Source organism: Protomyctophum bolini (assembly GCF_963924005.1).
Source record: "Protomyctophum bolini genome assembly, chromosome: 6".
In the NCBI taxonomy this organism is placed as follows: domain Eukaryota; kingdom Metazoa; phylum Chordata; class Actinopteri; order Myctophiformes; family Myctophidae; genus Protomyctophum; species Protomyctophum bolini.
The window spans coordinates 40336194-40347954 of NC_137867.1; the positions used below are offsets into that span (position 1 = coordinate 40336194).

At 42.9% G+C, this 11761-nt stretch overlaps 2 protein-coding genes across 2 annotated transcripts; one reads left to right on the forward strand and one right to left on the reverse strand.

Annotated features, from left to right (window-relative positions):
- The first annotated feature begins 1850 nt into the window (after window positions 1-1850).
- On the forward strand, window positions 1851-6141 carry ppiaa (peptidylprolyl isomerase Aa (cyclophilin A)). Its single transcript, XM_080766851.1, has 4 exons — window positions 1851-2016; window positions 4235-4354; window positions 5258-5430; window positions 5770-6141. Exons 1-4 carry the CDS (start codon window positions 1948-1950, stop codon window positions 5900-5902), a joined length of 495 nt encoding a protein of 164 aa, XP_080622977.1. The 5' UTR covers window positions 1851-1947; the 3' UTR covers window positions 5903-6141.
- Window positions 6142-8049: 1908 nt separating this feature from the next.
- Window positions 8050-11761, reverse strand: LOC308316593 (uncharacterized protein). The gene is made up of 4 exons (XM_080765282.1): window positions 11631-11761; window positions 10225-10362; window positions 9996-10125; window positions 8050-9754 (listed from the first exon to the last, which is right to left on the reverse strand). The coding sequence occupies exons 1-4, from the start codon at window positions 11742-11744 to the stop codon at window positions 9444-9446; spliced, it is 693 nt and encodes a 230-aa protein (XP_080621408.1). The 5' UTR covers window positions 11745-11761; the 3' UTR covers window positions 8050-9443.

The following is an 11761-nucleotide window of genomic DNA, read 5'->3' on the forward strand; positions in this document are numbered from 1 at the left end:
TATAGATTTATTGTTTATTGTCCTCAGAGAGAAGTTGTGTAAATACTGAAGTTAATAAATAAACCTTATTTAGGCAGAGGGCTAATGCTTTTTACTAAGTCAAGAGTAATATCATCAAAAAATACACCTGGCTGGTTATACATGTATTCATTGTTGGTGTGTGGATAAATATGAACTGAACATTCTGTACTTTTCTTTCTATCAAATAATTCTCTTTCCAGTGAAACTTTTCCTCTCCTCACTGCGGAGTCTCGTGGAGGACCGCGCCCTGATTGCGGCGCGCGATGCGGAATTGCCTCATTTCCCACCCGCGCGCGCTGTTTGAAGGCACAGCTGTCAATTAACCATGGCGCGCGCTGTTTCGGCCACGTCTGAGCTCGGGTTCACTTCACTTGGTGCACCAAGCGGGCGGTGCCTTGGTGGCACGGCTGTACGCTGTAGTGTAAACTAATTATATTTACAAATAATTTAAATGAATGTACTGAGTGAGTCAGTACAATTTTGAGATACTTTTACCTCTTGAGCATTTCCATTTTCTATACTTGTACACATGTCCTGACTACATCTCACAGAGGCAAATTAGCATTTGTTTTTACTCATTATTTGAGAGCTTTATAGTTAACTTTGTTGGTATTAGACGACTTAAGCCCTATTTTATGTGAACATAAAAAATCACACCCATGTGAAGTGAGGGGCGCTAATATATTAAAGTCTAACTCATGTTGCTATAATTAGGAGATGTATGGTGACATAAACGTTGAGTCGTGACAAAACAAACATTAAATTATCTTTATTGTTAATGGCGTTTTTAAAACAAACATTAAACATTAAACATTAAACCTGTAGGCCTATATAGGAGCCCACTGTGGGCAGTTCAGAAACCTGTCCACCAGTGCCATCGATGGGGAATCCGAGCTAATAGAAACTGCAGGCTTTCTAGTCCTGAAAAGTTGCAATGCGAAAATGGAAGCCAAAGTTGATAATAAAAATCACACCTCCTGTGTGAAGTGAGGGGCGCTAATATATTAAAGTCTATAACTCATGTTGATTAGGTGATAAAATGGTGATGTAAAACAAACGGTGCCAACACAAACATTAAACGCCATTAACAATAAAGAGACAATATGATGTAATGAGGTAATTATGAGTACATTTTCCCTTCATTGTCAATGGCGTTTACAAAACAAACATTGAACTAAAGACAAACATTAAATCTGTAGGCCGGGCTAGCGCCCCTCAAAAATGTTTAAAAAATGTATCTGCCTAATGATGATGTCACTGGTGGACGGGTTTCTGAACTGCCCACAGCCCTCCTATGAGACACAGACTAAGTAGAAAATGTTATCATGATTTATTAGTGAGGACCAATTATATGAAGATAGGTTGAAAAGTGGTCCTTTAAAGTATATTTTGATACCAATACTTATTGTGAGAGTATTTGTTTGTTTTTAAAAACGCCATTAACAATAAAGAGAATTTAATGTTTGTCACCTAATCATAGCAACATGAGTTGTTGTAAGATGATAAGAGCGCCCCTCACTTCACACGGGTGTGATTTTTGATATTATGGTACTTGAGTGGAAACAATATCATATTTATATAATATTACTGAACTGAATGTCCGGTAGCCGTAGCCCGGCCTTGGTTTACACAGCGGCAGTGCGGCACAGGCCGTGTCAGAAACCAAACCCACCGCCACGGGGGCTTGTCTGGCAGAAGGGGGGCGGTCCGCCGGGGCGGCCGGCGATTCGCCGAGTCGCGCGTCAATCAAACGCCGCGGCGTCGCCATTCGCCCTCCCCTCGTCCGGACCCCGCCCACCAGCGCGTTATATAAAATCGATCGAGGCTCTTCCATCTTTTTCGGTTGCCTGTGGTCAGAGGTGTTTCGTCTCTCCGGAAAACGTCCCAAAAATCAACCAACAGCCTCCACACACACCACCGGACAACATGGCCTTACCCAAAGTGTATTTCGACATCAGCGCCGGCAGCCAGCCCGTGGGCCGCATCATCATGGAGGTAACACTCGGTGGTGGAACCCGGCGTTGACTGTAGCAGCCCGCCCGTCTGTTCTCCTGTGGCGTCGTCGATATAAAACGCCGCATTGCATGAACCTCATCCTAGTTTAGTGCATTTTGTTTATGTACCTAGCCTGCCGGTGTTTTTTACACCATACTACCTTGTTTATGCGTGTGCCCTGTGTCGTGTTTATAACCGTTTTCCGTTAGCTGTGATGCTAGCTGTCACGAGAGAATTGTCGTGTCTTGAAAGAAGGAACCAACCGAACGAACCACGTGGATGTGGTGTATGTTGTCGCTCGCCGACAAGAAGACGTGGTTCCTCGTAGCTACCGGTTGATCGTGTCGGAACAATGGTCGCAACGTTGTTCACTTCCAATGTGCATTTGCACGTTAATACACTTGACTTGATTGTGTGTTCATATTTCATAACATGGCTGGACTCTAGCTGTGTGAATGAATGGACTGAACGAACGCGCACGAAGGCGCGTGCAGGCCGCGCTTTTGTTGCATTGTGTCTCGCGCTGCGGCCTGCGAGGGGGAGGGGGGGCTCGAGCGCAACCGTGACAGAGGGAAAATCATTGTAAAAAATAAATCACTTAATTTTATATATATATTAATCTTCCTCTTCGTGAAGCTGCGGGCTGTTAGCATTAGTTTGCTAGTACTAGTAACGTTTTGCCGGGTTGTGTTACTCATAAATGGAGACCGAGGAAGGAACCGATGGTCTGGAAGGTTCCATGCAGAGGAGGGGGTGGAAGGGTGGAGGAGTTTTTTTCCTTTTTTCTCGACTTCTTCTGCAGGGAAGAGTGAGAAGTGCAGATTGCTAATGCTAACATGCTAACTTGGGCACGTCGTCAATAAATTGACGGGACGGCAGCAGAAAAGCCTCTTCGTTGCATCATAAGATGCCACACAACATGGCACAATGTCGGGTCCTCCCTTCCTGTCACTTTATACGTTGTGTGGGTGCACCAATTAGTTATTTCGACGGGACACCACTGCATATTGATGAGTAATGCATGTCAACCTAAAAGACACCGGATTTAGCGAGGATGCTAATTTACACCCGCAGTCTCCACTAAAAAAGCGGACAATCATTTTATTGGAGCTAACTGAGCCAATGGGTATGGCGTGATGGCAAGCGGGTCCAGCCATTTTGTCGATACCGGGCAGAGACTGCTGCAGTACCAAATGTTGAGTCGAGGCTTTTCTGTTCTCACGTGTGACGTTAATTTATGGGACGAATTGGCTCAGCAAAAAAAAATCTCATTCCTGCCTGTACAGCGTGACGTGTACGGGCAACACATTAGTAGCCTACCAGGAAATCAATCGCACTGCGGATGTAGGAGCGAGGTAATCAGAGCTGCGTGTCTTTTTAAGAGTAGTGACTTATAGAAATGTCGTGGCCCAGTATATATCTCGGTTGTGCAGTCTCGTAGTCTACCTCCTATAGCATTTCATTACTTCATGCTTGTGTGGTTGCGTCAGTGCACTCACACAGCTCCACCAACCATTCAGTGTATATATTGTATTTAAGAGTGCATGAAGCCCCCTCCCTTTAAATCATGCTTTCGTTCAACCTCGCATCATTTTTGCTATTGTAAGTGACTGCAACAGCCACTAGTTTAAGGTAACATCTTACGGATATTGGTCCAGAGTATGTTAATTTTGGCCAGCAATATGGTGATGAAATTAATGTGCCTTGCAGAGCAAAGTGCAGTGCAACCAGTAACTGGTAGGATTTTGGCTCAGAGCCTGACTGCCAAATGCTGAACTAGAGTTCAAACTAAAGTTCACTATGCAGGAATTGACTGCCTCAGGAATGCCAATGTACAAGTTTGTATTGTCTTGTATGAAATGAGTATCAATCCAGCTCAGTGCATTTAAAAAAGGACACATTAAAACTATTGCACAAGGTTCATGAAGTGTCAAGTATCTCAGGTGTGCTTGACACTTTATTAACCTTTTTGAAATGTTTTTGTGTTCCATTTTTTATTTTTATATATATGCACTGAGCTGGATTGCATTCCCATTTGTATTGCATCTCATTCTCAAGTGCTAACATGACCAATTAAATTAGCCACCAGGAATATAAACTGAGATGTGTAGGACTATTGGTTCTATCAAACTACAGTTAATTTGGAGGCATTGATCTTGTGTAAAGTGTCAACAAAAGTTTTTCATTTATTTTAAATTGGGCGTGTTTATTTTTGCAGCTACGTTCCGATATCGTTCCCAGGACAGCTGAGAACTTCCGTGCACTGTGCACCGGGGACAAGGGCTTTGGCTACAAGGGGTCGATCTTCCACCGTGTCATCCCCCAGTTCATGTGTCAGGTGAGATGAAATGTTCTCTTGGCGTCGCCTGACGTGGTACAGGTCAGGTGTGACAATAGTCAGTGTTTGCTTTTAACTGGAAACATTACAGCATAATGTAACTGAATTATGTGTCCCAGTCTTGAAGCCTTAGCTCCAGTACATTAGTGTTTTACAGAATCTTGTTGTCGGAGACAACTTAATTCCAGAGGCATTTTTGTAAGAATAAAGTGCTCATTGAGTGTGTATAATGTTTTCTTTTGCAACCATTTGGTTGAAGTGGCAACTTGGAAGACTGCTAGTCCACGTGAATACTCAAGTGGAGATTCTGCGTAAAATATAACGTGTAGCTTGGTTGAGTTTAAACCATTTGTAAACGGCCTCAGGATATGTGAAATAGCAGACCTGGCTAATCCAGGTCTGCTATTTCACATATCCTGAGGCCGTTTACAAATGGTAATGGTATTTCACATAGCCTGCTTGGTCCTGCTTACATGGTACTTTCAGGGTTTCTTCTGTTGCCTCTAAAGGCTCATACATAGTCTGGATTTTCAGTGGTTAGGTGACCACCGAACTACAACATGACGTCACAAGCCGCGGTGAAGAGCAAGCCACCGCTCCAGCCGTTCTCTCTGTTTTTACTCTCCACCTCTCAATGTTATTTCAGCTCCGGTGGTCAGCTCGCCACCGGAGCGGTGGTCACCTCACCACCGGAGCGGTGGTCACCTCACCACCGAAAATCCAAACTATGAATAGGCCTTTACGGCCAGACTGCACCAATGCAACTCCTTGCAACTGCCATTGTGGTTTCAAGTAGTTTCATGTTGCAACTTGCAAGGTGTTGCGTTGGTGTGGACTGGCAAATGACGACCTGCATGTAACTGTTTTAGAGCACCTGTTGATCTCTCCTGTATATCCCTGCAGGGTGGCGACTTCACCAACCACAATGGAACCGGTGGCAAGTCCATCTACGGGAACAAGTTTGCTGATGAGAACTTCAATCTGACTCACACCGGCCCTGGCATCCTGTCCATGGCCAACGCGGGACCAAACACCAACGGATCACAGTTCTTCATTTGTACTGAAAAGACCTCCTGGTGAGTCTGACATAAGGACCAGTATGCACCTACTGGATACATGATGGGTGGGCACTAAAGTATACATGGCCGTGAACGTACATCAGTTAATTTTATCCATTAGCTTCTCATTTATGCCCCAAAATTATAAGTTATACAACCTTTGTAGAAATGTCAGACCTAATTGTCAAATGTTTTAATCATGTTTGCTAACTATATAATATATATATAAAATAAATGTTGGACAAAATGGCCAATTTAACAGAGGTGCCCACTCTTCCTTGGTGCGCACCCACCAACTTGATCACCCCATCCACGTTTTGGAGCCCAGATTGAAGTTATGCTTGTTTCATACTCCAGGTTGGATGGGAAGCACGTGGTGTTCGGTCAGGTGGTGGAGGGTCTGGATGTGGTGAGGAGGGTCGAGACCTATGGCTCCCAGAGCGGGAAGACAAAGGAAAAGATCACCGTCACCGACTGCGGACAGCTCTGAACACACCCACTTCACCTTGAACCCTGCTAATTCCCCCATCAACCCTCACTAGCCCCTACCCTTCATTCAACATTCCTCTCTGTTGATTGACCCTCCCCCCACTTCCGTGTTGCTGCATTTGTGACTTTGCCTTATAAGTTTCTTTTGCATTAATTTTTGTTATTCAAAAAGTCCTGACGGTTTTGTCAAGTAATAAATGAGAAATTTAAAAGGGAATTTGATTCCTTGATGACTGAAAACTGCGTTTGTCATCTTGTCTGCCATAATTTTACTAGTAGACTTAACTTGCATAATATCCATTTTGGCGACTGTTTTAATAGTTTAATTTGTCTATCTGGCTTAATTTATATTTTTATATGCTGACCTATTTTGCCAAGCACATGTCAAACGACATTATACAAATTGGGTGTTTGAAAGTTTACTTTAAAGGGTACCACCTTCCTATAAAATGCCCTGTTTAAACATTGGCTGATAAGGTAACTAGTTTTTTATGCCAAACGTTAATCTGCAGGAAAGGCTGACTATGTTAAAGCCTATAATCTGTCTGCACAGGAATGCTATTGCTATGCACACTAAAGTCCTTATAGTGGTGCTGTCCCACGGGCCAGCAGAGGAATCCAAATGACTAAGGTGGCTGCACAACGCATACTAATATGCAATCAAAACAGTTTTATTGGAGTTAACTGAGCTAATGGCGAAGTGGCAATGTTTTATTTCAAACGCAGATGAATGAAAACTAACATTTCGCCAGCTCTGCCTCCTTCAGGGTACACTGAACACATTACAAGTCAGCCCGAGATGGCTTGGAACAAAACATTGAAGTAATCGGGAACAGGCGCTCCCCTCTCATAATCTGCTATCGACCCTATCCGCTTCATGAGTAGCCCGTGGTCCTTGAGAGGGTTCCAGGTTGTCCCCCAGCTAAATGATGGCAAGTTAACCAAATGGACCTGTAAGACTAACGCTTGGGTCCACTTGGTTTCAGTTTATGCTCAAGAGTTAATGTAGAATTCTACTGTTTGCCTGTTGCCTCTTGTGGACAAAATGGTATCGACGATGTTTTAGGTCTGAGAGGCTAAAAGTCATCAAATGGTGGTCCTGTGTCTAAAATGCAGGATAATAATTAATTGCATTTTTGTAGCGCTTTTCCAAGTGCTCAAAAATCTTTAATGGGTTGGTTCATACATTGGGAGGTGAAGCGGAGAACAGTTGACGCCAGCGTCCTCACTTCCGCTCACACCGACCAACTCATTGGAGGCAATGTAGGGTTCAGTGTCTTGCCCAAGGACACGACATGTGGACAACCTGCTCTACCTCCTGAGCCACAGCCGCCCCAGGATAAATAATGGGCCTTGATGGAAAAAGGGTTAAGCAGCAGAGGGTGCCAGACTCCACTTAATGACCACAAAGGTCTGAGTTTGGAGAATACCTTCTGTTGGTACTCACTGCCCAGGCCTGTATTTTCATTGGCATGATGGAGATCAATGGTACTAATTAAGAGACACTACATATACTGTACTTTGCTAATGATCTATTGACTCTTCAGATAGGGGGTTAGGGAGGGACAAATAGATTAATTTGGGGGTCACTGTGTGACATGAAAATATTTGAGAACTAGGCCTACTGGATTAAATAATACAATTTGTTTCGAAGCAAGCCCAAAAATTCAGCAACCCGCAAATGCCAATCTGCGACAGCCTTTTTTTATGCCAATGCCAATATTTGTCATTTTGTGTTAATTGATTTTCAATCATACTTGACATCATCAAATCCGGAAGTTATGCAGGAACACCTAGTGGCAAAAAAAAGTATGCTTTCTGGCCTTGACAGACCAAACTTCCAAACGGCAAAGCTGTCTGATTGCATTAAACAAAGCTAAAAAAAATTTCACTCCGTTTGCCACTCTGTTTGCCACGCATACCCTCTATATTTACAAGCAAATTAACATGATAAATGGAGTCCAAAGTTACTTCATGATAAGCAGATATTGCAACACTGGATACCACAAAATGTGTGCGTGGATTGCGTTTAATTGTATTCTTGCAATGCATAGTTATTAAACATGTTAAGAGTAGAGGATTTACATAAATATACACATGTACAAAGAGGGTTATCATAGACAAATGAAAACGTGAAATATTTCATGGTTTTATTTTTCATTGGCTCAAAAACTTTTAGCAGTTAAAGCTTGTTTCTGTGACTACTTACAATCTCTCATTCCTCCAACAATGGCAGTGGGCCACACTATACTTAGTATAAATTAGTCTTTTAGTCAGTGGTGGAATTTGACTAGGCTATATGAATACAACAAAGATAAAACACAGGTTAAATGTACATTTATTATTAGATTAACAATACACTGTTTATTTAAATAGTTTGACCTTATCTAAAAATATAAAAATAAATGGAGTTGGCACATGTGTCACAGTTAGGAGGCTAGTTTGGAACAGACATAACAGTAGGTGGTGGTAATAAGTGCACAGTAACTAGTGCCGTCAAGGTAGCAACTTGTATTGCTGTACATCACAGTAAAACCTGGTATGGTCATTGTCAACACCTGGTCCATTTTTATGCTGCATTTAAAATGTAAAATATGTTACAGAGTAATTTATTCATGTTACAGGAACTCGCATCCATAACGGCTTACTTGAACTCAGCTGAACTATCACCTAGCCGCAAACAACTCTTAGATGCTATATTTTGCTATTTGGATAGTATTTGACAGTCCTGCGGCTGCGTACCACCTGTTTCAAAATTGCACATAATGCAGCAGGGATTTGTTTTTACGTCCAGATACCCCATCCACCAGGACAGGCTTCAGACGTGACTCCTCAGGAGACTTGGCTCAGATCTGTACCCATTTGATTTGGCATTAGGAACCCGTTGCGACCGTATGCCCTTGCTGACATCAACCCCAGGCAGGGTTCGAACCCACAACCTTCCGCATGAAAGGCATTATGCTCTAACCACTACACTTGTTGCGTTATTGAAAACGAACACTTCCAGACTTTGACACAACCATAATCACCAGCACGGAATTTATTAATAATAATAAGAAGAAAGTAGCTGTCTATGGTGGATTTTTATAAAACTAAAACTTGGCAGATACAAAGAGCATAATCTAAGCTTTCTGTACAGCTGCAATGATGAGTATAATGTTGTTTAACTTTAATACAATCAGATCTGACTTTTCGGTTTCGGTTAATGGGCTTCAAGGGTTAATATTGCAACTCTAGATATACCAGATGGCAAGAATAGCATGTAAGAGTTACTTGCAGCTGCAGGTATCACTTGCTATTGTCACATTAACGCCTGGTATATGGTCACAGTAACACATGTGATCATCATCACGGTAACACTCAGGTCTAGATCAGGTGATGTGAGAGGTGGGAAGATCGTTTAACTGAACCACCACCTGTTTTACTCAACAACGGTTCGCATGCTGCATTTATGTGTGTGTGTCTCTCTCTCTCTGGAGGACAACTGCTTTATAAAACCAGTACCCCAAGGCCAGTCCACAGTCACATGACCTGTCCCATCATCAGCACTGCCCTAACCTCTCCTCCGTCGTCCTCCGTTTCCCAGAATGCCTGGTTTTCCTCTGCCGCTGCCTGGGCATACACACCCCTTGGCCCTTGGCCTTGCTAAGCTCCGCCCGGCTGGTGGGGCTGCAGGCGAGTCCTGATGCACAGTCGCAGCGCTCCAGGTTGCGTCTGAGTTTGGATCGACCTCTGAGCAGACACGCGTCTCCCTCCAGCGGGATCTTCTGGCACCGCTTGCCGGTCAGGTAGCGAACGCAGCACAGACCAACGTCACAGTCGCCTGAACGCACACAGCTGGCCATCTCTGGAGCTGCACGACACACAGACATCATCATTGTTATTAGATAATAGATAGTGTGGAAGAACATTTTAGGCCTTTGGAGAGTCCTAGACCACCAATTTCAATGATTTTACCGACATTTCGCCTCAACCGATGCATCAGTCTGGCTCTAAAGAAAATAACCTACTACGCTACTCAATAGGTAGTATTTGTTACCAGTAGCCTAACTGTAAACGATCCTGTCTGTGAATCAGTTTGGTTTACCACCCACCTTTTGTCCTGTTGCCCTCGGCAACATCCTCTGTCAGCCTGTCTGTCTCTCCATCGGTCTGCCTGTCTCTGTGTCGCTGTCTGTCTTGTGACGACCCTCTTCTCTGGGCCCGATTACTGCATCCATCTCTCTGATTGATTGATTGATAGAACGATACAATAAGTAAATCGGTCGTCAGATAGATAGATAGATAGATAGATAGATAGATAGATAGGTATATTATACTGACCATGTTGCTACAGTCAGGTGTGCTGCAGGTCGTGGAACGTCTGTTTGAGTTCAGAGAATCTTCAGTCCTGCGGCGTGCGTTCACAGAGCCACGCACCACCACGCCCCCGTCTGGCACCGCCTCGCCGTGGGAGGGAGTCTGTTGACAGAAACATGACGTTAATATCTGTTTAGAGATCCATGTGCACACGTACACGTGTATTTTTTTGTTCCCTAAGAATGAGTTGTTTTGAGAACTCTAAGCCGTACAGTGAAGGTTTTCTGATTGACTCACACGTGTGAGTGTGATTTCAGGAAGGCTCCAACATTTGAAATCTGAAGGCTTTTCAGTGTAGGCTACAAAGAAAACGCTTTGAGTTGTTTCTTAAATGTAAAGCCCCATCCCAATATAGAGTGTACTGTACACAGTAGGCAATATATTACATGCATATCTATTATCTACAGGTGCTTAGAGTAGATATGGCCTGTAGGCCTGGGCTACAGGTGCTTAGGAGCACTGTATGTTGTTGTTATTGCTGTCCTCTATTTTCCAATCCTATAACTATTAGGAGCAGTTGTCTTGCTAAGTGGCTATATAAATGAAAGTTGCTTGTAATAGTGCAGGTTTATTGTGGATAGAGTTCAGCTCAGAAATGTCACACACACAAGGTGGACAGATATTGAATGTACAATATTTGGACTATGTTCCATTCAATTAGCATTCATGAATGGGTTTACCTATAGCCTGGCCAACGGCTGATTCGGTCTGGCTTATTAGCCAGGCTAGGGTTTACCCACATGAACAATGGTCAAGTTCACGTTCAGCACAAAACAATTTACCTTTTAAAACATCAGAAAATGTTCACAACAAGACCGCACATCAGTTATTACAATAAATATGCAAAAAAAGAAGAAGAAAAAAATCTTGCTATCCCAGATTGAGTGAGTTCAACGGTTAGATCATAGGACCACAATGAAAGTCCTGAATACTTTTTTCTTGTTATGCTTTTAGCTTATTATGGCTCTTTACATTTCTGAGTTATGCTTGATGGGGAGGTACCTTATGGACTATAACTGGACTCAGTGGTGGAAAGTAAAGAGCCTACATTTACTCAAGTAGGCCTACATTTACTCCACTATAATTATTTGAAAACTTAGTCACTGGTGGTTACTGTATTACATTTTGATTATTATAACAAACCACTTCAGAGTATGGTGCTGGTAATTTGAAAATAGATCTGCTATTTTCAAAGGATTTGAATGAGTAGGCTACTTTGACTTTTTGTAAATCTTTATGCCAATACGTTTGTAGCCTACTTTTACCAAATCTTGAATAGCGAACATACAGTAACATACTATTTCTACAATAAGGTAAAGGTAGCCATATATAGCCTATTGATTCTTCCATCAGTGATTGATTGGACTCACCTGTTGTTGTTGCTGTGGTCCCTCCAGAACTTCTTTGGAGGAGCGGATGACGTTGGACTCCAGACAGCTGATCACACATAGAGAGCAGGTGAGGAGGGCTATAGGGGTCCACATGATTATAGGTAATAAAT